General features: G+C 39.7%; 1 protein-coding gene and 1 long non-coding RNA gene across 6 annotated transcripts in view; one reads left to right on the top strand and one right to left on the bottom strand.

Moving 5' to 3' along the window:
• Positions 1–1,970, bottom strand: part of LOC117797427 — a 32,299-nt gene extending 30,329 nt beyond the window's left edge. Inside the window, exon 1 of the long non-coding RNA XR_004622380.1 lies at positions 1,832–1,970. This is a non-coding gene — a long non-coding RNA (uncharacterized LOC117797427). The remainder of the gene's footprint in view (positions 1–1,831) is intronic.
• Positions 1,509–26,415, top strand: part of FAM120C (family with sequence similarity 120C) — a 146,408-nt gene continuing 121,501 nt past the window's right edge. For 4 of the 5 annotated variants that reach the window (XM_034649335.1, XM_034649338.1, XM_034649337.1 and 1 more), the window contains exons 1-3: positions 1,510–2,559; positions 24,082–24,328; positions 26,039–26,121. In XM_034649335.1, the coding sequence (XP_034505226.1) occupies positions 1,873–2,559; positions 24,082–24,328; positions 26,039–26,121 (1,017 nt within the window). In that variant the 5' untranslated portion in view covers positions 1,510–1,872. Of the gene's footprint in view, positions 2,560–24,081; positions 24,329–26,038; positions 26,122–26,415 lie in introns of all 5 variants that reach the window. The other variant, XM_034649340.1, reaches the window with a different exon arrangement.

The following is a 26,415-nucleotide window of genomic DNA, read 5'->3' as shown; positions in this document are numbered from 1 at the left end:
AAAGACTATCTCTCATCTCTGTGCTGAGAATCTACATTTTTCTTCTTTTTCTGTAGACCAGTATATTATATGTCTGTCCCTCTGGTGGTAAAATTGCTGACAGCTTCCAAGTTTTATGCTTAGAGAAAAACTGATCTCTCTGGTCCAGTTCCAACTTTCTAGGGAATGAGATTCTGATTGACCCAGCTTGGATTGTTTGTCTACCTTTGACCCATTCAGCTATGGTTATAAGAACATGACAGTTATTGCGGTAACTCTGTCAATGGGAGGAGGGTCAATTCTCAGAAAAGGAGGGCTGAGAGACAATCCAATAGGTGTTCACTGTACTAGAAAACCTCTATTCTTTCCATCTTTCATCCCTTCAAGCCTTTGCTCTTTCCTTTCACTGCTTGTTTTCAAGAGTTACTATGTGCACTGCTTCACCATCTATTTATTCCTTGCCAATCTAGCTTGTTCTATCTGCACTATTCTTTTGTAATAAATTCCTTTATGGAGCTTGAAGCATTTTCAGCTTTTGCATCCTACTAGACTGTTCTCAAACTTCATTCATCTTTACTACTCTTGGGTTCTGCACTTTTGCATTCTAACTCTACCTGCCATTATCTCCCATCTTTCATTATGTTCCAAGCCAGATACAGCTACTACTCGCTATTACAAAACAGATCTTGTTTTCTGCCCTCCTCCTGCTAAAACAAACAGTAGGCCCTAAAAGCCAGTTAGAAGATTGGTGCTACATCAGAATCAACTGAGAAGCATGCTGAAAATCGATTTTTTTCAAAAGATTATGATTCTGTACGTCTAAATTGCAGCCCTTGCAATTATTCTGCAAGAGCTCCCTGACAGATTCACAATGAGGCTTGGAAACAAAGGTCCTAACTATAGGACACTGTAGCTCAGTGAGTACTGGAAAGGTACCACTTGCAGTTTAATTTGTGTTGGTACTTATTTCCCTGACCAAAGACATTCTGGAAAAAAGTGATACTCATTTTCACTTTGTCTCTGCATTGCGTTGGGCAAATAATGTCAATTTCACCACTCATAAACTGGGGCCAACAACTCTTCAAAGAACTACAGTGTTATAAGTTAAGTGGATTACTACAGAAATGTTGGTTAGCACTTTTACATTCCATACGTGTCCCATCTCATTCATTAAAAGCTACGCATATTCCCCCCCGCCAAGAAGAATACGCCTCCTCGGGAATTTTAGCGTTGTTTAGCTGAACTCAATTAATCCACTCTACTTCCTTTCCCATGATGCATCACTTCTTCCCCCCAAACTCCTTTTCCTGGGAAAGGAGGTAAATAGCCTAAAACAACTCCGCGAATGCAGGGAATTGGGAGTGCAAATCCTAAACACGTATCGCGCCCCGCCGCCTCGGATCCTGTGAGCGAAGGGCAGAAAGGGGTGGTAATCTTGTTCCTCGACTGCATCCTGAGGCCATAGAGAAGACTACAACTCCCAGGATGCCCCTCCGCCCTGCCCCACTTCCCCTCCCCCAGCTAGAAAGCCTGTACCATAGAGAAGACGAGGCAACATGGCTCCCGGAGGTGGAAGGAAGAGGATTCACCCCTTTTGAAGCGGTGAAGAGCGGCCGGGGGGGGGGTAAAGAGAAGTCACTAGAGCCCGTCATCGCTTTTATCCTCCCAGCCTCTCCTGAGTCCGGTCGGCCTCACTCCTTCTCCCCACCCAAATCCAATCTGTGGTCTCCACCCCGCCCTCATCCCCTCGCTCGCTCACCCCTCCCCTCGGGAATCCTTTTCCCGCCCCCTCGCCCCCCCGCGGAGTGCGCACGCGCTCGCCCCCAGCTTCGCGCCCAGATCGCCGCCTAACCTGCTCGCGCAGCCGCCGTCTCGTCTGCCCACCGACGAAGCATGGGCGTCCAGGGCTTCCAAGAGTTCCTGGAGAAGCGCTGTCCCGGGGCTGTGGTGCCCGTGGACCTTCTCAAACTCGCGCGCACGGTCTCGCGCCAGCAGCAACAGCACCAGCATCGTCAGCTGCCGCCTGCGGCAGCGCTAGCGCCCGGGGCTCCACGCGCCGCCAGGGGCTCCGCGCCTCTGCAACCGCCGCTCCCGCCCGCTGCCTTAGGTGCCTACTCCGGGGGCGCGGGGCCTCGGCACCATCACCCCGCTCACCACTTCCATCACCACGGCCAGGCGCACCCTGGGCTGCACCCGCCGCCGCCGCCGCCCCCTCCGCTGCCCGGGGCCCGGGTGCTTGTGGACGCGGGCTCGGCGCTTCCGCGGCTTTATGGTGGCTACCAGACGGATTGGGTGTGTGGCGGCCAATGGAACGCCATGCTGGGCTACTTGTCAGCGCTATGCCAGGCTTGTGCCTATCCCGGCGGCGACGGCCTGGAGCTGGTGGTCATGTTCCCCGGGGGCCTGGGAAAGGACCGGCTGGCCGAGTGGGGCCGTCGGTGCCAGGCCGAGCGGCAGACAGCGCAACTGATCGTGGGACACGTGGGCAACAAGGGCACCCCTCCTCCACGGGCCTGGTTCCTGCCACCGGCCTGCCTGAGCCACTGCGTGAGGCTAGCACTCATCCGCTTCCGGGTCAAGGTGAGGGAGGGGCCGGATCTTAAATAATATGCCCCACACCTATTCCCTCCCAGCTAAACACCTACCTAACCACCCACCCACTAACCTGTCCCCCATTACTCACTCACCACCTAATCAGCTAATCCACTTGCCTGACTATCCTTTATCATTTTATTCATCTACCCACCCTTTCATACCACCCCCTACCGATTCGCTCACCAACACAACCACATCTCTACCCATGTCATCCCATCAACTCCCTTTACCTTCACTTATCCAGTGGCCTATCTCTGGGTTTTAGCCAAATTTCTTTTGTGGCCCCATTTTCTCCTGCTGTCTTCTGCCTTAAACTGAAATGCCTTTTTCCAAATTTTTCTAGTTGACATCTCTCTTCCGTATGTCTCTTTCCAGCCTGGCAGCAAATCACTTAAACGGATGTTAATCAAATACCTTGCTTCTACAACTTTTACCCCCCATTTTGACCCTGTGCGCTTTTTTACCCATCTGTGCGTTCAGCCTTTCTTATTTCAACATGCTTCTGTCTCCTCCTGCCTTAGCCTAAACAAATAAAAAAACCCTGCTGATTGAATTACTGTTCAACAAGTATTAGACCACTGAGTAAGGGGTTTAAGGGACATGTGAGACACGGTTTCCTGCCCTTGGATAATCAAATATATAAACATGAAAGATTTATTTAATGTTATAAGTGTGTATGTGATTATGCTTTATGGTACAGACTGTAAGTACAGTATCTGTGCGTGTTCGGCGATATCTGTGGGCTCAGATGGTCAGGGGAGGCTTCCTTGAAGAAGTTGGATCTCTAGCTCTTCAGGGATGGGTTGGATTTGAATAGGTTACGGGTTTGGGAGGGCTGCTTTAAGTGGGCGAAAGAATGAGCAGAAGCAAAAAGGAATATCAAGCATGTGAGGCCTCATGGGCAGTTAAGTCCAATCACCGCATGTAGTTGGTCACTGCATATGGGGCCTGGGGAACAGCTTGGCAGCATCCCCAGTTCTTGGCACCATTCCTATTGCTCTGTTGCTTTCCCATATTCTTAGGCTTCAAGTTCTTACGTGTGGGGAATAGCAAGGCTTGAGAAGTAAAGGAGGTGGGCAGGAAGAAGAAAAAGTAGTACAGGGTTGGGTAGGACAAAACGTCAAACCCGTTTTCCAACCAAGGCTCTTGGGTGTGTGGTCACAATTAGTAGACAAGACAGGGAATTGTGAGAATCATAAAGAAATGGTCCTGAGTAGAATAATGTGGAGGGAAAAAAAATCTCATCTGAGAGACTGAAAGACCTGCATCAGGAAGCTTGCAGTGGTCATAGAGTTTGTGGCTACAGTTCAGTCATGCTAGAACTCCTTGTGCATATCAAATCTCTGCCTGGGCTGGATAGATTATAGCTGTTTTTAATAACAAAATCTAGTAAAGAGCTATCTCAAACATACAAAGTAGCAAAAAATAATATGACGTTCATTTGTTTGCCTTCCTGACTGAACATTTTTCAGTAGATTCTTCGTTCATGACGATTCTTTTCATTTTGTTTTCGTTGCTACCACCCAAGCTTTAAGGACTTTTTACCTCAGTGTCATTATTAACTTGGTTGCTGGTGACAGTGACTTACTGATGGAATGCTTAGTATGTGCCAGGTGCTAATCTATGTGCTTTAACAACAAAATTATTTCATTTGATCCTCACGATAACCTGTGAAGCAGTATTATCCCTGTTTTTCAAATGAGGAAACTGAGGCACAGGAGGTTTAGAAAGTTGCCCAAAGTCACCCAGCAATAAATGGCAGAGCTGAGATTCTAGGATTCATGCCCAGGCAGTCTGACTCCAGAGGTCATGATCTTAACAATGGTGCTCTAAGATGAATCTTTCTAAAGTGCCAGTGTGATTAGATCCTTCCCATACTCACCTAAACTCTTCCCTGGTTCCTGGGTAAAGACAGGTCTGAGTCATTTATTTATATACATTTATTGCTTGCTGTAGGCTAGGTACTATGCCTGTTGATGTGATTCAGAGGTAAAAAACCTACTTACAGAGGTCAGTTTAATAAAAGACAAAACCAAGTTGCAGATACTGTGAGCTAATCACTATCGATGAAAAATACGGCACCTACAGGGGGCATGGTTAATTGTGAATGAAGGTTTGAAAGTTGGGGGAGGCGTTACAGATTGGTGCTGAGCCTTGAAAGAACACTGGGAAGGATATAATTCAAGTAGTGGACAAGGGTGTGGAGACCTAAAATGGCCAGCCATGAGATTTGAATGGATTTTGATTGTAGGTTGGAGGAGAGTTAAACACTGAGTGTGGATTTGTGGTTTCCAAACTATTTTTGTTCATGCACCCATCAATTAAAAGTTTTAAGAAGCTGGGGCGCCTGGGTGGCACAGCGGTTAAGCTTCTGCCTTCGGCTCAGGGCGTGATCCCGGCGTTATGGGATCGAGCCCCACATCAGGCTCCTCTGCTATGAGCCTGCTTCTTCCTCTCCCACTCCCTGCTTGTGTTCCCTCTCTCACTGGCTGTCTCTATCTCTGTCGAATAAACAAATAAAAATCTTTAAAAAAAAAAAAAAAGTTTTAAGAAGCAGCCTTACTGTGGTCTACCAAAATTCTCTATCACACGTAGTCTCATTTTTAAAATCCCAGCAGTTCATCCTAATGAGATAGATTGATAAAGCAAGTATAGTGAAAATGGTAGAATCTCAGTGCTGGGTATTTGCATGCTCACTGCAAAATTTCAACTTTGCCATATGTTTGAAGTTTTTCATAATACGGCATTGCGGAAAAAATTCCCAACACTCCTCTTCAGTCCTGAGAACTACCATTTCGGGAATATATAAATCTTACTCCCTGTGCTAAATTGTAAACAAATTCTTTGATCTTTTCATATTCTCCATAATGTCTTGTATATTTTAGGTTTAGGATACATTTTTTTCCCTGAATGAATAGGTCAGTAATTCTAAGAGTGGATTGTAGGAAGTAACTTCTAAAAAGTGTGTAGTGTGGCTCTTAATATAGTGGATTTAAGACTGGCTCCAAAATCACATGTAAAGTCTCTGTAGTTCTTATCAGTGAATGAAGTTCTCTTTCCTGGTTCTGATTGGTGGTTTTTGTTTTTGTTGGAGTGATGGAGAGCTTCCTGGTTTATAGTACAGACTTAAAAGGTATTGGTTAATAACTGATCGTGGTTTGCCTTTATAGAGGAGTGTTCCACTATGTTGAAGATAGCAGTTTTTCAGTTGGATGATCTGCATGGGTACCATTTCTTTCACCTGACCTGCTAAGTGCTTCAGAACAAAACCCGCTACTTTATTTCTCCTCCCCTTGGTTTTGTTCTTCATCATAGCCCACAAAATTGGTCTTTACTCCTAATCTCATTTTCATTTGTAATAGAGAAAATAAAGGTGGAGAGATAAAAGATAAATTGCTGGGTTGTCTGTTTAGCTTTAGACAACTTAAGACTTTGTAAGTGGTAATGGCAGGAAAATTAAGTAAACTGACAAATTGCTAGCCTGATCTCTTCCTAAGGGTCTCAAAAGTAGAGCAACCAAAAGCAGTTTTAGATTGTCGTTTGGGAGATGACACGGGGTGGTTCTGGGTATGAGTGCTTTGTTTTAATGGTTAATGTATATTAGAAAAAAACAGAACACATCAAACCCACCACTTCACAATTATAATTCTTTAGAATGGGACCAATTAAAGAAAAATGAGTTGATTTAAAGAAAAGTGTTAAGTTGCAGTGGCAGAAATCATGTTGGTGGTACATGAATGATCAAAGTTTTGAAAAGTCTGACCAAGAGCTGATGTCATTTTATGATTTCATTCTCTAAAATACAGTAGAGCAATGGCTGCTGTGCTTCTGGGTTATTTACCCTCAGTCATAGACACATCCTGAAAAGTCAGTGACACTTCTAGGTGCTTTAATGGTAGGAAAAATGATAATAATAATTATTACTACTTCTTGAGCACCAAGTTGTACATAAAGTGCTTTTTAAATATCTCATTTATTCCTCACAAGCTTGCAAGAATGCACTGTATTCTTCCCATTTAACAATTGAGTAACTGAGGTACAAAGAGGTGAAATGATTTTTCTTTGGTCTGTACGCTGTTAAGTGCTGGATAAAAATTCTTGCTCTGGGTCTGTGTTGCTCAAAGTCCTTTTCCACAATTCCACCACACTATTTCCTTCTTTTTGTATATTCTTGTGTAAGATTATGCATTTTTATTGGCCAGATAATATACGTAAATACATGAAGAAAAACAATAAGTTTGTGCCAGCGTTGCTAAATGTACGATACTACCAGTATAAAGCACATGTGTAAGCTAAGTGCCAAGTGAGTGAGTCATAGCAGTCTCTTTCTTTTTTGAATTTTCAGTCTCTACCTTTCTGGTTTCTTGCACTTAGAGCATAAACAAGTAACCTTTAAACAGCATAAACTTTGCCTTTACCTTGTCATCCCCTTAAGCCATTATCATTATACCATTCTTCCCTTTAACCATTATTTATGAACAATGAAGACTGTATTAATTCCCATTCCCTAGCCTATCGCCACTTGATATCTGATGTCACCATTCTCCTGCTGCCACATCCACTCTTACCCTTTTTTGGTCCTCTTTGAGATAATTGACACTCTTGAGCCATCCTTTCCTTGAATTGCCTTCCTTGAATTTCATAATGCTGCTCTCTTTGTAAGTCTAGTTCTTTCTCCATTCCTAAGTTACTCCTCCTCCTCTGCCTGCTTCTTTAAGCCTCGGTGCTCTCAAGGCTTCTGTCCTAGTCATATTCTTCTATATTCATTTCCTGAGCAATCTTATCCATTATCGTGGCTTTAAGTATTAACTATATTCTGATGATTCCTATAGCTCTTTCTCTACCCCCAAGCTGTCTCATGAGCTTTTGACACACCTTTTCAGCTCTACTACTCAATGTGTTACAGGTCACTTAACCTTAAAAACATTCAAGATGGAGCTCATTATTTTCCCCCAGAGCTTGTTCTGTTCCCAGTATTCTCTTTTTGTTTGAACATTGTCTTTTATCTATTTCAAGCCAGAGATGATGGAGTCTTTAATTCTTTACTCTCCCGTCACTTCCCATATCCACTTAGTTACCTGGTCCTGTCACTTCTAACCACAAAAATGTCCCCTGAGTCCACCCCCATGCCTTATTCCAAGCTGCCATCATTTCTTATCTGAACTGTGAAACTAGCTTAACTTTTTCCTTTACCATTTTCTGGACTACAGTCTCTCTTTACACATTGCTGTCAGGGATGCTGTCCTGAAGACCAAAGCTGATTTTGTTGTGTGCACACTGGCTACTTTTTGCCTATCCTCCCAAGTCGAGACTTCTCAACATGGCAGACAGGGCCTTTTACAGTCTGATCCCAAGCTGTGCAGCCTTACTTGGTGCCTACCTCCGTCCACACCTGTTCCAACCATTGCAATGTCCCAAGCATCCTGAACTTTTTAGTTTCCTAGGCTTACAGTGTGCTCACCTAGTGCTTTGCCTATGTTACTCTCACCCTTGCATAGCAAATTCCTGCATATTGCTCAAAAGTTATCACCATGAATCTTTCCCAGCCAACGTGAATGATGTGCTGCCCAAATGCTCTTTAATTACCTATCATTTTTTCTCTTTCATAGTATTTTCATATCACATTTAATTCTTTTTTTCCATGTGGTACATTACATCCCCAGAACTTATTTATTTTCTAACCTGAAGTTTGTATATAATTCTCTTTTAATTGAATTCCAAGACGGTAGGGATTTGCGCCCAGGGCTTGACACACTGTGTACAATAATGGTTGTTGGGAGAGAGAGATTGGTTGATTGACTGACTATGGAGAGCTTTAAAGGTCAGATGAGGAAGAATTTAGAATCAGTGTTTTATAATGTTATATATTAATTCCATGTAAATCAACTTAAATTCCAAATGGAATTGCAAAACTCTGTTAAGTAAGTTCGGTAGCTGCTTAGCAATATATTTATAGAATAAATTCCCTCTTGGTGGTAGTAATAATATCTACCACATGGGCTGGGTATCTTACATAGATTCATTATGCCATTTAATCCTCATAACCACCCCTCAGGATATGTATTAATCTCCATTTTTTATGGCTAAAATAAAAACAGACTCAGCATAGCCACTGGCCTGCGGTTGCACTGCTAGAACATGGTTGAGCCAAGATACAGACCTAAATATGACACCAAAATCCTTCATCTTTAACATATTGTAAAACAGTATAGTTGCATTTTAAATTAAACTTTTTCCAGAACATGTTTCTTACATTTAGTTTGTGTAGCATAATGGCTAAGAACACAGAACTTGGAACCAGACTGCCTGGGTTTAAATCCTTGTTCTTCTACCTACTAGATATGTAAACTTAGGCAAGTTAACCTCTCTGTGCCTCAATTTCCTCATCTGGAAGATGAGGGTAGTAATAATACCTGCATCACACACTTTGTTGTGAGTCTTAAATGATTTAACGTAAGTGCTTATAACATTACATGGCACATAGTAAATGCTATATAAATGCCAGCAACCATTACTTTGAACAAAGTATCTTGTATGCTAAGTAGGTTGAACATGGATCATTTTACTCTCATGCTTTAAGATTAACATGGCATGGCATGCAGGGTCCTTCTTGATCTGCCATTCTCTGGCCTCATTTCACCCCATTTGCCTTAGCAGGACAGTGAATGCTTTTCAGTTCAAGTAACATTTTTTGAGCATCTGCTTTGTGCCAGACCCTATATGCAAGTACTATGAACAATGGAATTCATTCATTCAACAAATTTTTATTGGGCTCCTACTGTATGCCAGGCACAGTTCAAGATTGTGAAGATAAAGTAGTGAACAAAATGGATTTCTGATCTTAAAAACTTTACCTTCTAGTGGGGAGGAAAGACAATAAACAAGGTAAAAAGACAGAATACATAGTATTTTAGGTGGTATAGTAAGTGCTATGGAGAAAGATGAAACAGGGAAGTGAGATAAGGGAGTGTTGATGTCAAGGGGTTACTCTGTCTCTCTCTTTCTCCAGGACCTTGTTGTCTGGTAGGGAGACAAGTACGAAAATACAGTATGAGCCAAAATACAGTATGAGCCGTGAGGATCATTTCTCTGACTCTTGTCATCAGCCCAAGGACATGGTCAATGGAAGTGGCAGAACCAGGATATGCATAGCAGACACCAAAACCCTTGCCCTTTTATTTATACCATGAAGGAAATTACAAAGGTTATGGCAAGGATGGCAGACTGGTGGCCCATAGGCCCACACATTTTTTTTTTAAAAGAACTTCATTGATTTTTATTGACAAAGTAGTGTTTATCAGAATCTGTAATCAAACAGCAGGTTTGAATATTAAGGCATCATCATCTAGTTGAATGATTTTTCACTTCACTATTACTTAATTTGCATTATATGAATGCATTTCTTTTTTAAAAAATATGAATTTGTTGCCAGTGTTTTAAAAATTGTGAAATGTTACAAAAAAGTCTGACTTTCCAGCCACTTGTGAAATATCGGACCCTTTGGCAACATTGATTGCACCCTTTTGCTTAGCCACATGGTCTTCATTTATTGGAATCTCTACCATTCCGTGGTGTCTCCCTGACACAGTGACCAAGTGCTTCTTGCCATTTGTAATAACGATCATCTAACAGTGGCTCCCAATGATCCCCACCTCCTGGTATTCATACTCTTGTGTAATCTTCCCCCCATCCCTTGTGTGTGTGCTGGACCTAATGAATTGTTTCTTTTCTTTTTTTTTTTTAAAGATTATATTTATTTATTTATTTGAGACAGAGCATGAGCCGGGTGGGGGTGCAAAGAGAGAGGGAGAAGCAGACTCCCTGCTGAGCAGGGAGCCCAGAGCAGGACTCCATCCCAGGACCCTGGGATCATGACCTGAGTTGAAGGCAGATGCTTAACCAACTAAGCCACCCAGACGCCCCCCTAGTGACTTGTTTCTAATGAACAGACTACAACAAAGTGATCAGATGTCACTTTCAAGATTAGGTTATAAAAAACTGTGACTTCCATCTTGTTTGCACTTTCTCTCTGGCTCCTCTTGCTTGATCACTCTGATGAAGCAAGCTGCCATGTTGTGAGCTGCCCTATGGAGAGGCCCACATGACAAGAAACGGAGGGCAGCCTCCAGCTATCAGCCAGTGAGGAACTGAGGCCCTCAGTCCAACAACCTGCAAGGAACTGAATCCTGCCAACAGCCAAGTGAGTGAGCTTGGAAGCAGATCCTTCCCCAGTTGAGCCTTGAGATGACTGCAGCCCCAGCTAATACCCCGATTGCAGCCTGAGCCAGAGGACCCAGTTAAGCCATGCCCCACAAATTCTATGAGATAATAAATGTTTTTTTAAGCCACTAAGTTTTTGGGGTAATTTGTTACATAGAAATAGATAAATGAAAACACCATTGGTTGTTGTACTTTTTTATAATAGTTTTGATAAGCATGAAATATTTCTTGTACTCACATCTGTGAAAAGTGACAAAAAAATTATACAAGAAGGTCACATATTTAAAAATCATAATTTTTTAAAATTCAGTGACAAGGGATTATTGTGCTAAAGTGAAAAGAGCAAATGAGTTGAAGTCCAAAGACTTGGATTCAGGTCACTAGTTGGATCTTGGGTAATTTATTATTTCATTTTGAAGACCTTCATTTATAAAACGAATAAGGAAGTAATACCATGTTTCCCAGGACAGTCAAGAGAACTACTGGATATAATGTATATGAAACATACATTACATATGTTTTAGTTTGTATTAATTTCAGTCCCTCCTGTGTTTCGATAGTACTCTTCACATATTTCCATTGGTTTGTACCGTAATATATTGTGATTATCTGTTACATGCAGGTGACTTGATGGAAGGAATCATATTTTATTCATCTTTTCATCTCCTTACACAGTATTTGGGCACATACCAAGTGTGCAAAAACATTGGTTGAAAGAATGAACAGTTGTTTTGTTAGATAACTAATGAAACTTTTAAAACACTAAAATATGATTCAAATTCTTAACCAAGGTACCTTTCAACTTTGGGAAACTTCCTTTTGCCAGTTTGCACGTAGGCAGGCATGTCTATAAAGAGGACAATTTTTACAGTTAAATCTTCATATAAGGTCACTACGTAAGGCTTAAATTTGGTCTATTGAACAATTCTTTGCACAGCCAAAGCACCTGAACCAGAAATAAAAGAGTAGACTAGTCCATCTTCTGGGCACTCTTATGTCACAAAGAATACACTTAAGTCTACATACATTTTATGCCCTAAGGCAAGAAGCAGTCATGGGGCTTGAAGCATTATCTTTTCTCTCTCTCTCTCTCTCTCTCTCTCTCTCTCTCTCTGCCTGCCTCTCTCAAATCAAAAAGCTGGCAGTATCAACTGAAGAAGGTCACATATTCCTCTACATCTAAACAAAATATATGTGTTGAAATACTGCAGTTTAAGACACCATTTTAAAATAGACCATTGTAGGAAATATGACCAGTATAAAAGAGAGGAGTGCTGAAACAGAATTTCTAAGAAGGCTTGGAATTTCAATAGGCTGTGTACAGACAGAATAAGTGATATTGCTGTGAAATGCATTTATATAGTAAATGAAGAATTTGCCAGGCCTTGAAAGTCTTTTGTAGGTGGTGGTTTAAGAAAAAACTCTGATGAATACGGCAGAAATTACATCATAAACAAGCGTTTGTAAAGATAGGAAAATACTGTTGCTCAGGATGTTAAAGATTGGTGGCTGAACGCTTTTGGAACAAACTGGGTCAAGAAGTTATTTGTGAAGTTTTAGATTGCAGCTGGTTACTAGAGATCTAAACGCTACCCAAAGAGCTATACACGTAACTATGTGCCTAGCCAGTAGTTCTCAAAGTATGGTCCCTGACCAACAGTACTCTATCACCTGGAAACTTGTTAGAAATGCAGATTCTCAGGCCCTAGTCCAGACCTGAATCAGAAATAGGATATGGGGCTTGTCAGTCTGTTTTAACAAGCCCTCTAGCTGATTATGATACACGTTAAAGTTTGAGAACAACTGTACCTAGATATAATTCATGTGTTAAGAATTTTGGTGGAATCTAACTCTTTTAGACTTGGAGCCTGTGACAGGTACATTCAGAAATACCTGGATTTTGTGTGTTGAGGAAAGTCGAAATTTTTAGTATAGATTGGTCAAAATTATGACTACAGATAGTGCTTCTGCAGTAGTATTACTCTTGGGCTTAGAATACTTCAATTTGAAACAGAAACACTTTATAAGGACTTAAAGGTTTTATTGTGTCATTCCTTAGGGATTCAGTTTTTGTGCAGAAATGTTCAAAATGAATCATGTCCAGGTCTTGTGGTTAACATTGTGGTTTACACCAAACACAGTTGAATACTTTGATTTATTAGATGCACGTTAGGGAAATCTGACCTATTATATATAGATTGATTGGCTTAGTTGAGGCATGGTACCCAAGATACTGAAAACAAGGGAGGGGGGACTTATTTGGCATCCAAAGGGCATTCAGTGCACTAGCAAAGATTGAAATTAAATATTTGACCTGTTTGGTTGACCTTGCAACTCATCTAGGCACTCTGAATAAAAGCAGGTTTATTAAAAAATAGCTTCACAAATGTATGGTTGTATTTGCTCATTCCTAGCAAAATTATGCCTTTGGGAAACTCATTTGGCAGGTGATAAACTGGCTGACTTTACTGTGCTGAAATTGGTTTCCAAGAAATGAAAGTGATGGCCTGAACTACATCCCCGAAATTGTGGAATTGTCGGTTGCATTCCAGGAAGGGCTCTCTGGTATTATATTTTATGAAAAGGAACTAATATTGTTCAGTTAGCCTTTCTCAATTAATGTTTGTGATGTAAAAGAAGAGCTGCAATGGAGATACTGAATTACTGTGCAATGATACTGAAAATGAAGCATGATATCATTGGAATACCAGAATTTTACAAATATCTTGAGAGTTGTCACCCTAAATATAAAAAAAAAAGCATTGTGCAAAATGTTAAGAAATGCCTACATTTCTAAACAGCTGTTTTCCATTATGAAATAGGATAAAATTAATCATTCCCAATGAAAGGACCAAAGGCTAAATTCTTTTTTTTTTTTTTTTAAGATTTATTTATTCGACAGAGATAGAGACAGCCAGCGAGAGAGGGAGCACAAGCAGGGGGAGTGGGAGAGGAAGAAGCAGGCTCATAGCGGAGGAGCCTGACGTGGGGCTCGATCCCACAACGCCGGGATCACGCCCTGAGCCGAAGGCAGACGCTTAACCGCTGTGCCACCCAGGCGCCCCCAAAGGCTAAATTCTTTACTGCACATCCTAACACAAAAATATAAGACCTAACATTGACCTCTTTGCACATAAGAAAGGCATCAAACCTCCTGTTTCGAGTTAAAGGAGAATAAATCACACACACACAAATGTAATGATGAACTTCTTCTATTTTTTGTATCAGGCTTTCTGATTTTTCAATCCTGAAAAATTTGCTTTGGGCAGAACAGGTGCCTATACTGGTATCTACTTGTCTCAAATGTATTCTAAGGGCCTACAGAGAGTAGTACATACCATAGGCTTCATCTCTGCAAAATAAACAGACTATAATTTATTTCATAACCACTTTTTCAGATCCTGCATGCAAGGTATTTTATATAAGTAATTTCTAAGTTTTTTAAATTAATTTCAATCAGCCAACTTAAAGTACATCATTAGTTTCAGATGTAGCATTCAGTAATTTATCAGTAGTAATTTCTAAGTCTTAAACTCAGGAATTTGCAAAATCTCGACTTTATAGATGAAGAAGCTGAGTGACTTGCCCATGACTTACCCATCACTGGAATTTAAGCATAGGTCCACTAGATGTGAAATTCCTGCTATATCTTTTGATAATAGAAGTTATTCTCAAAGTAGAGCCTTTAGCCCCCAGATGAACCACACCAGATTTTTAAAAATCTAATAGTAATTAATAGCAGCCTAATAGTAATTAAGGTTACTAAAATTGGGTATTTTCAAATTAAAATTAGCACCTTAATAGCCTTTGCTAAACACTGGATCAGTACACTGGATCAGTATTCTATCTCCAGCTTCATAGAGATATTTAATGGCAAAGACTCTACAGTGCATGTGTATATAGATAGTTGAGATTCTACAGTTAGGAGAGAAGGCCACTTTGTTGATGTTGCCTTGAATTGGCTATGGGTTTTTTATGCTGCTATTCTTACTTTTGGGTTCTATATTCTTTAGCTTCATGACTGTCAGTTTGGTCTCTTAATAGTTGTTGGGCTGCACAGCGTGTAGTGATGAAAATTTGTTTCAGTAGTAGTTTTGGTCTGCATTTTTTCAGTAGTTAGGCTCCAGGGCACAAAGGCCTTGCAGCTGAAATAAAAACTGTCCATATTTCTATTGCTAAAGCAGACTTAAACATATCCACCCCTCCACTTGACTTTTCTTATGAAGTGAAATGAGACATTAAACTTTTCTCAGAGAGTTGTTTCCCCCTGAATTTTATAAACAAGTGTTGCTTCCTCTAGAAAACATTGCCTCCGTTGACTGGTTAGATGCCTTTCCTCTATGTTTCCGTGGCACCCTGTGGTTATAACTTTTTAACATGTATGTTAAGTGTCTTACTCTATGCTGTCTGCATCCTGGCACTTAGAAGGCCCTCAGTTCATATTTGTTGTACTGAACAGTGAGCTAGCAATTAAAAGCTATAGGCAGTTGTTCAGAATCTCAACTCTTACTTTCTTTAAAGCTCAAATGTGCTTCTTTTCTGAGTAGTTGTCTGGGTATGTTGTTTAAGCTCACCTAAATCATTTTAATCTCCTGAAAAATTGCAAGGTTAGCAAAGGAACTGAGTCAGTTTGAGCCAGGGACTGGAAGTCATTCTGCTTACAGGTGGTAGCAGTCATCCACATGGAAATGGAGCCAGGGTACTCAGCTGTTCTGAGGGGTATTTTGGCTAGAAGGCTTCTTCCTTGTCCTGGTCAGGATTTAATTGCCATCAGTTAACTCTAGATGATATTTTGCTAAAAAATAAATTGCCATGCTGTGTGATCTGACCAGAGAGCACTGTTTCTTAAACTTGCCTCATCACAACAATCACCTGGGGATCTTGAAAGTGACCCAAGTGTCCATTGTTGGATGAATGAATAAAGAAAATATGGTATATACACACAGTAGAATACTATTTAGCCTTTAAAAAGGAAATCATGCCATTTGGTACAACATGGATGAACCTGGAGGACATTATCCTAAGTGAAATAAGCCAGACACAGAAGGACAAATACTTCATGATACCACTTATATGAGGAATCTAAAATTGTCGTTCATAGAACCAGAGAGTAGAATGGTGGTGGCCAGGAGCTGTCAGGAGGGAGTCTTGGGGAAGTATTAGTCAAAGAGAACAAAGTTTTGGTTATACAAGACAAATGAGTCCTAGAGATCTGCACAGCATAGTGCCCATGATTAACAATACTGTATTGTATACTTAGGACTTTGCTAAGACAGTAGATCTTATGTTAAGTGCTTTTATCACAAAAAATAAGAGGGCAGGAGGAAACTTTTGGAGGTTATGGATGTGTTTATGGTATAGACTGTGGTGATGATTCTTATCTCTAAACTCAAATTGTATACATTAATTATGTACAGCTTTTTGTGTGTCAATCCTACTCAATAAAATGGTTTTAAAAAAATATATATTCCCAGCTTCGCCCTAGATCTACTTAGTCATACTCCTCAGAGGAGAGGCCTGGGATAAAGATTACCTTCAGCAAATGGGAGTAAAAGGACTACAGGCATACCTCATTTTATTGCCCTCTGCTTTATTGCATTTCACAGATACTGCATTTTTTACAAATTGGAGATTTCTGACAACCCTGCAGCCAAGTCTGTTGGCGCCATTTTTCCAACAGCATTTGCTCACTTCCTGTTTCTGTGTCACATTTTGGTAATTCTCACAATATTTCAGACTTTGTCATTAATATATTTGTTATAGTAATCTGTAATCAGATCTTTGATGTTACTATAGTCATTGTTTTGGGGCACCACAAACCTCACCAATATAAGACAGCAAATTTAATAAATGTTGTGCGTGTCCTGACTATTCCACTTGACCAGCCATTCATCTTCCCTACTCCCCGAGAATAAGAATATTAAAATTAGGCCAATTAATAACCCTACAATGGCCTCAGGTATTCAAGTGAAAGGAAGAGGCACTGTGTCTCACTTTAAATCAGAGGTGAGAAATGATTAAGCTTAGTGAGGAAGACATATCGAAAGCTGAGATAGGTTGAAAGCTAGGCCTTTTGTGTCCACAAGGTACCACGTTGTGAATGCAAAGGAAAAATTCTTGAAGGAAATTAGAAATGCTACTCTATTGAACACATGAATGATAAGTGAAACAGCCTTATTGCTGATACGGAGATACTTTGAGTGATCTGGATCAAGCCAGCTCCAACATTCCCTCAAGCCAAAGCCTAATCCAGAGTGAGGCCCTAACTCTGCTTAATGCTAGGAAGCTACAGAAGAAAAGTTTGAAGCTAGCAGAGGTTGGTTCGTAACGTTTAAGGAAAGAATCCATCTCCAGAGCATAAAAGTACATGGTAAAACAACAAGTGCTGATGTAGAAGCTGCAGCAAGTCATCCAGAAGATCTAGGTAAGGTTATTCATGAAGGAGGCTACATTAAACAGGTTTTCCATGTAGGTGAAATAGCCTTCTATTGGAAAAAAAAATGCCATCTAGGACTTTAATAGCTAGAGAGGAGAAGTCAATGCCTGGCTTCAGATGTACAAAAGACAGGCTAAATTGTTAGGGGCAAATGCAGCTGGTAACCTTAAGGTGAAGCCAGTGCTTGTTTACCATTCTGAAAATCCTAGGGCCCTTAAGAATTATGCCAAATATACTCTGCCTGTGCTCTATAAATGGAAAAACAAAGCCTGGGTGACACCACATCTGTTTACAACACGGTTCACTGAGTATTTTAAGCCTGTACTTGAGACCTGCTCAGAAAAACAATCCTTTTTTTTTTAAAGATTTTATTTATTTATTTGACAGAGATAGAGACAGCCAGTGAGAGAGGGAACACAAGCAGGGGGAGTGGGAGAGGAAGAAGCAGGCTCATAGCGGAGGAGCCTGATGTGGGGCTCAATCCCATGACGCTGGGATCACGCCCTGAGCCGAAGGCAGACGCTTAACCACTATGCCACCCAGGCGCCCCTGGAAAAAGAATCCTTTCAAAATATGACTGCTCATTGACAATACACCTGGTTACCCAAGAGCCCTGATAGAGATATATACAAGATTAATGTTGTTTTCATGCTTTCTAATACAGCACCCATTCTGCAGTCCATGAATCAATTGTAATTTCAGTTTTCAAGTCTTGTTATTTAAGAAATTTTGTAAGGCTATAGCTGCCATAGATAGTGATTCCTCTGATGGATCTGGGCGGAGTAAATTGAAAATCTTCTGGAAAGAAATGACTATTCTAGGTGCCATTAAGAACATTCATGATTCATGGGAAGAAGTCAACATATCAACATTATCGAGAGTTCAGAAGTTGATTCCAACCCTCATGGATGACTTTGAGGTATTCAAGACCAACAGAGGAAGTACTTGCAGATGTGGTAGAAATGGCAAGAGAGCTAGAATTGGAGGTGGAACCTGATGGTGTGACTGAATTGCCATGATCTCATGATACAATTAATGGATGAGGAGTTGCCTCTTATGGATCAGCAAAGAAAGTAGTTTCTTGAGATGGAGTCTACTCCTGGTGAAGCTGCTGTGAAGACTGTTGCAATGACAACTAACGGTGTAGAATATGACATAAACTTCATTGATAAGCAGTGGCAGGGCTTGAAGGACTGACTCCACTTTTGAAAGAAGTTTTACTGTAGGTAAAATGGTATCAAATGGCACTACATGCTACAGAGAAATCATTTCTGAAAGGAAGAGTCAATCCATGTGGCAAACTTCATTGATGTCTTATTTTAAGAGATTGCCACAGCCACCCCGGCCTTCAGCATCTACCACCCTGATCAGCCAGCAGCCAGCAACATCAAGGCAAAACCCTGCACCACCAAAAAGATTATAACTCGCTGAAAGGTCAGATGAATGTTAGCATTTTTGAGCAATAAAGGATTTTGTAAAGTAAGTTTGGTGCTCAACATGGAGCTTGAACTCATGGCCCCAAGATCGAGAGTCACATGCTCTACTGCCTGAGCCAGCCAGGTCCCAACAATAAAGTGTTTTTAAATTGAGGTATCTATGTTGGTTCTTTTACATAATGTTATTGCACACTGAATAGACTGGTATAGTGTAAACATAACTTTTATATGCACTGGGAAACCAAGAAATTCATTTGACTTGCCTTATTGAGATACTTGCTTTATTGCAGTGTTCTGGAACTGAACCCACAATATCTTGAGGCATGCCTGTATTATTTTTCACCATACACCTTTTTGTATTCTTTAATTTTTTTAACCTGGAGTATGTTCTTTTATTCCGTTGTAAATTATCTTTTGAATTAAGTATTGCAGTTCATGTTATAAAAATTCAAAAGATGCGAAAGGATATATGATAAAATCTTCCCTTTCACCCCATCCCTAGTCACTAGATTCTTTTCTCCAGAGCTGACCAATATTATCAGTTAGTTGTGTATTATTCCAACGTTATTATGCCTATGAGAGCAAATACTTATAACTACTTGCTACACACATACCATAAATAAACCTTTTAAAAAATGGCGGCATACTATACATAATTTGTACTTTGCTTTTATACTACATCGTGCTGATTTTTCCAAGAGTTTGTCCTTATTTATGGTTCCACCTTATTCCATTGTATGTATATGTTGTAATTTATATAACTAGTCTCTTATTGGTGGGCAGTTAATTAGATTTTTTCCAGTTTTCAGCTATTACAATAATGCTACAATGAATACTTATACAGTTGCAATGCTCCTGCTTATACCTAAGCACTGTGTTGTTCCAAGTACTTTACATATCTAAAAGGTAAATCCATAGAAGCAAAATTACCGGGTCAAAAGGTATGTGCATTTGTAATTTTGACAGATCTTGCCAAATTTTTCTCCATAGAGATTGTACCATTTACATGCCTACCTTCAATGTTTGTGTGTGCTGTTTCCCTTACCAGTATAATATTTGGTAATGTAGTTGAAATACCATCTTTTAGTATTGTTTTAATTTTCACTTCTTATTACAAGTGAGTTTGATCATCTTCTTATATGCTTACAGTCAATTTGTCTTTCCTTCTTTTGCGAACTGTTTTCTTGTGTTGTTAGGTGTTTTTTCTTTTCTGTTAAAGAAATTAGCCCTCTATATTATGAGTTGCAAATTTTTTTGCAGATTGTCATTTGTCTTTTGAGTTTACTTATATTGGCTTTCTCCAAACAGAAATGTTTTATTTTTATTTAGTCAAGAGGACTCTTTACTGTTACTGGGTTTTCTCTTTACTGTTACTCTTTACTGTTTATGGGTTTTCTCTTATACATAAACTTTCCCCACTCTGAAATTGTATTTAAAAAAAACACCATGGAATCTTCCATTATTTTTACGGTTATCCTAGTTAAAATGTGAGGAATGGATTTATCTTATTGTTCTCAAATAAAAGTCCAGTTATCCCAACACCATCTGTAGCATAATCCATATTACCTTTGTAATTTAAGAAGTGAGTTACGGTTTTTGCAACAAATAAATGGCATTTAATAAAGGCAAGGGCAACTGTTACAAATTAAGATACTTAGGAGCCATATCAACCAAATGCAGCATGTGGACCCTATTCAGGATCCACCTGATTTGAACAAACCAACTGTCAAAAGACATTTTTAAGGTAATCTTGGAAAATAGAGTAGGGACTGGATATTAAGATATTAAGAAACTTGTGAACTTTGGCGAAATGATAGTTTCATTTGTTATTTTTAAACTCTTCATCTGTTACAGATAAAGAATGAAGTGTTTATAGATGATTTGATAACTGGAATTTGCTTGAAAGTATGCCAGAAATGACCAACAATCATATGAAAAGATGTTCAACATCACTAATTATCAGAGAAATGCAAATGAAAACAACGAGATACCACCTTATACACATTAGGATGGCTACTATAAAAAATAAAGAAAAGAAGTGTTGGTGAGGTTGTGGAGAAGTTAGAACCTTGTGCATTGTTGGTAGGAATACAAAATGGAGCAACCTTTATGGAAAACAGTATGGAAGTTCTTTTTAAAAATTAAAAATGAAACTACCGTGTGATTCAGCAATTCCACTTCTGAGTATTTACCCAAAAGAACTGAAAACAGGATTTTGAAAAGATATTTTCACATCTATGTTTATAGCAGTGCTAGTCATAATAGCCAAGAAGTGGAAGCAACCTATAAGTCCATTGATTAACAGAGGAAGAAATTGTGTTATGTACATAGACTGGAATATTATTCAGCCTTAAAAAGGAAGAAAATCCTGTCACATACTACAATGTGAATGAACCTCAAGGACATTATGTTAAGCGAAATAAGTCAGCCACAAAAAGACAAATACTGTATGATTCCACTTATATGAGGTATCTGAAGTAGTCAAATTCATAGAAAGTGGAATGGTGGTTGCCAGGAGCTGGGGGAGAGGTGAAAATGGAGAGTTGTTTAATGGTCAGATTTGCAAGATTAAAAAGTTCTGGAGATGTGTTTCCCAACAATGTGATTAAACCTAACACTATTGAACTATACACTTAAAAATGGTTAAGATGGTAAATTTTACGTGGTTTTTTAGTCACAATTTAAAAAGTGCATTCAAAAATGCCAGAACAAAAGGGGGCATAATAGATAAAACAAGAATGACTTAACATTGATAACGGTTGAAACAGGATAATGGTATTATACAGGTTCGTTATGGTATTTCCTTTACCTTTGTGTGTTTCAAATTTTCCATAAGTTTTAAAAGTGAGATTTAGGAAACATGGGCTTTGTAGACAGAGCTGAATTTGAATTCTAGCTCTACTTTTTAAAAATTGGAATATAATTCACATAATACCGTAAAATTTACCACTTTTTAAAAAAGATTTATTTAGAGAGAGAGAGCATGCACACCTGAGTAAGGGGAGGGGCAAAGGGAGGGAACGAATCCTTAAGCAGACTCTCCACTGAGTGCAGAGCCTGACTCATGGCACGAACCCAAGACCCTAAGGTCATGACCTGAGCTGAAACCAAGAGTTGGCCACTCAACCGACTGAGCCACTCAGGCACTCCTGAAATTTACCATTTTTAAGTGTGTAATTAAGTTGTATTCACAGAGTTGTGCAACTATGGTAACTGTCTAATTCCAGAACATTTTTAACACCCCAAAAGGAAACTCGGTACTTGCTAGCACGCATTCTTTATTTCCCTTTTCCCCCAGTCCCTGGAAACCACTAATTATTTTTCCCTCTCAATGGATTTTCCTATTCTGGAAAATTCATTTAAAAGGAATCATGTAATATGTGGCCTTTTTGTCTGGCTTCGTGCACTGTATAGTGTTTTTAAGTTCATTTTTGTTGTAGTATGAATCAGTACTTCATTCCTTTTTATAGCTATATAATATTCCCTTGTATGGTTATACCACATTTTATTTAACCATTTTTTCTGTTGATGGACACTTGGAATGCTCTATGGCCCTGAGCATGGCACCTCACTTCTCTGAGCCTCAGTTTCCTCATCTGCAAGGTGGGACTTACAACACCTACGTGGTCTGATTGTGATGAAGAGAGGGAAAGTACCATACTTAGCACTATGCCTGGTACAAATAGATGCTCAGTGAGTGACTTGTATAAGAGGTATGCTGGAACAAACTATCACCAGGGGACAGCATAAAACTGTACTCCTACTCTGACCTAATTGGAGTTCATCATGGCTCTAAGTGTAAATATGTTGCAGTACAAACTAAGGATTTTTTGTTCCTTTGCTTGGAAAACAAACATATACACATGTTGCTTTCCTATATGCTTATCAGTGTCCCTCCCCTTGTGGACTTAATGTGTGACATGACTATCTGCTGTGGCTAGTCTCTTTCCATAGCCAAGCAGAAGCTTAATGCATTGAAACTCCTGTCAGACTCCAGAAAACTACCATTATTTTGTAATTTAAATGAAAAAAAAATAGATCAGTTGAGTTCAACAAAAATATTTAGGTCCACAGGTTCTAGAGCCAAAATCCAGGCTTTGTTCCTTCTGGCCGTGCAACCTTAGGAATAGCAATGTAAAAATGGGGATGACAATAATAATAGTTATGGCCTTATAAGGTTGAATATTAAATGAGTTAATGAATGCAGAGTACTTGGAACACTGCTTAGCACACTGTTTGTATTCAGTATCTGTTAACCATTATTATTCATATCGTTATGCTCCAGGTTTTATGTTGGAGCCAGGAATAGAGAGATAAATTAATTTGTCTCTGCAGTCAAGGAAGTTAGCATGGTATAACCAGTACGCAGATTATTTCAGTATGCTCTAAGTGCAGGGATAGAGGCATGCACAGGAAGGGCACTTAAGGGTCTGCCTCTATTACATGAAAAATAGTGCTCTTCGGGAAGAAGCCTGGTGCAGTGGAAATAAGTGAATGCTGGAGTCAGAACAGCCTGGGTTTGAATCCTGTGTACACTCATTTGTTATGCAGCTTTAGGGGCAGCCAACCTGTCATAGTCTTTCTTGGTTTTCCCATTTCTAAAATGGGGTGAAGTTTCTGACCTCTGCCTGCTGGAAGTGCCCTGTTTGGGTTCTCTGTGGTCTAAGATGTTCCAAAGAAAGCAAGCAAGGGTTTTTTTTTAAAGATTGATTTATTTATTTTAGAGAGACAGTGCAGGCACATGTGAGTTGGACGAGGGGAAGAGGGAGAGACTCTCCAAGCACACTCCCTGCTGAGCATGGAGCCCAACCTGGGGCTCATCTCACAACCCATGAGATCATGACCTCAGCTGAAACCAAGAGCCAGAGGCTTAACCAACTGAGCCATCCAGGCGCCCACAAGCAAGGGTTTTTCAAAAGGTGTTAGATTAAAAAAAAAGAGAGAGAGTTAGATGAACTTAGAATCAGATTCTAACTATGTTATTTAACCTTTCTGTGTCTATTTCTACATGTAACTTTTTCCATCCATATCTACCTTGCTCATGGCTGTTCTGACAATGAGATAATGTATGTAAAGTATATGTGGCATATAAAGTGCTGAGCAATAAATAATAGCTTTATTATCTTTCTAACAAAGATACCTTCTGTTATTGTGTGAGGTAGAAGCTTAAGTAATATATACCATGTTAATTTCAGTATTCTCTCAAAATGCCTCACACCACAGTTTCATGAAAGGACTGGGCATTTCAATGAATACGTAGATAATACTGCCTTTGTTTATAGTAGGAATAATCAAGTTTGAAGCTTGTGTGGTCTTAAATTTCAAATATAAAATTTAGTTACTAACTTTCTGGACTTCTAACCAAATATAGTCAGTTTCTGTTGCGTGACATGTTCCTCTCTTCTTCCCTCCTAGGTCTTTCAGAGCCTTGAAGACCACCATTTGGAAGTGGTGGCTTTTTTCAGGGAAAATGGCTTCCATGGCCTTCTTGCTCATGATTCCGAATATGCTCTCTACAATATTCCTTCTTACTACAGTTCCCATGCTCTGAAGCTGAGCTGGAATGGGAAGAATCTCACTACCAATCAGTTCCTGATGCAGGAGGTAGCCAAGCAGCTGGGCTTGAAGCGGATGAATTTTCCCATATTTGCTGCGTTGCTAGGTAGGTATCCAAAGAACAGACTCCAGTGCAATCACTGGAGTTTCCTCTTCCAATGTTAAGACATGAAGACCAGAGCAATTTAGCCTATCATAGTTTAATTTATCTTTTTAAAGTCCACATGCTAAACACTCTGCTGGGGAAAACCCAGCAGGCTTTTAGGCTTCTTACTAGAAACTCAGCATGTTTGTCTTATGAATTTAATACAGGACATCCTAGAAAATTATTTTGGTTTTTGTAAAACTTTTTTTCTTACATTCCATAACTATTTATGCAGAGTACTGTCTTAGGCCAAATGTTTTAGCCCTAGATAGCTTTGGTTCCCCATTAGGAGCATTACCATTTCTTCCCTGCTGCCTCAGTTTACATGAAGAACACAAATTGTTGTATGTGTTTTTCTTTTTCTATTGTGCTAACATTTTATTATGAAAATTTCCCAACACACAGCAAAACTGAAAGAATTTGGGTAGTGAAAATCCTATATATCCTCTATCTACCACCTGTATTCTGCGATTAACATTTTCCTCTACTTACTTTGTCATATATCTGTCCATTCTAGCCATCCATCAATTTATCTTTTAAAGATGCATTTAAAAGTAAATTCCAGAGAGTTGGTTATGTTTTTTTATTTTTCTATTTTTTATTTTTTTTTAAAGATTTTATTCATTTATTCATTCGACAGAGATAGAGACAGCCAGCGAGAGAGGGAACACAAGCAGGGGGAGTGGGAGAGGAAGAAGCAGGCTCACAGCAGAGGAGCCTGATGTGGGGCTCGATCCCATAACGCCAGGATCACGCCCTGAGCTGAAGGCAGACGCTTAACCGCTGTGCCACCCAGGTGCCCCGGTTATGTTTTTTTAAAGATTGATGTATTTATGAGAGAGAGAGAGAAAGAGAGAGAGAGAGAGAGAGAATGCAAGTGGGGGAGGGGCAGCAGGAGAGGGAGAGAGAATCTTAAAGCAGACTTCTGCTGAACTCGGGGCCTGATGTGGGGCTTGATCCCAGGACCCTGAGATCATGAAACCAAGAGTTGGATGCTTAACCAGCTGAGCCACCTAAGCACCCCAAGAGTTGATTATGTTTTCATTTGGCTTTCCAAGTACTGACAGCATGAAGGTTAATATGTTGTCTCAGGTGTAACCTCTGCTTATAATCCCAAAAGATTTGAGTTTGGCTCATCTAATGGAATCAGCACAAGTTTTAGAATTAGGCCTATGACAAATCACTGAAGTTAAACCTCCCTGGTTTCAGTTTCCTCATCTGTGAAATGGAATAGTATACCTCATTGTGTTATTAACAAAATTAAATGAAGCGAGATATATAAAATGCCCAGTCAGTAATTGTGGCTGCTATTATAAAAGGTAGAATGACTAGGCGATAGATATAATAGCATGGGCTTTGGAGCCTTCTTCTTATCCTGGTGGGGACACTTACTAACCAAGCTACCTTGGGAAGTCACCAAACTTGTTTGAACCTCAGTTTCCTTATCTGTAAAATGGGGATAATAATACTACTAGGAATGGTTATTGCAATAATAAAACATAATGCCTGATACATAATAGGTAATCAACACATAGATACTATAGATATTTACATTGAGAATCTACACCTATGTGAATTATTTGATTATTTTCTTCCCCAGAAGCCCTTTCATGGCCTGGAGGTTCTGTGAAAACATTTGCACAGTCAGTAAATGACAAATGTACTTTATAGGTAACCACATTCTCCCAGATGAGGACCTGGCTGCTTTTCACTGGAGCCTCTTGGGACCAGAACATCCCCTTGCATCACTTAAGGTAAAGTGCCCCATTTCCTGCCTATACAGCCATGTCTAGGGGATATCAGGTTTTTTTCATTGGAGTTTTGATAGAATAAATACTTTTCATAAGGCTTAAAATATTTCAAATACAAAAATTACCATTATGATCAGTACCCTTAATATCTCTTTATTAAGTTTTTATTTTAATTCCAATATAGTTAACATATAGTATTATATTACTTTGAGGTATATAATATAGTGATTCAGCAATTCCATACATCAAGCGCTCATCAAAACAAGTGCACTCCTTAATCACCATCACCTATTTAAC

This window comes from Ailuropoda melanoleuca, chromosome X, assembly GCF_002007445.2.
Source record: "Ailuropoda melanoleuca isolate Jingjing chromosome X, ASM200744v2, whole genome shotgun sequence".
Classification (NCBI taxonomy): Eukaryota; Metazoa; Chordata; class Mammalia; order Carnivora; family Ursidae; genus Ailuropoda; species Ailuropoda melanoleuca.
Note: the sequence above shows the minus strand (reverse complement) of the source record. Positions and strands in the feature narration are given on the sequence as shown.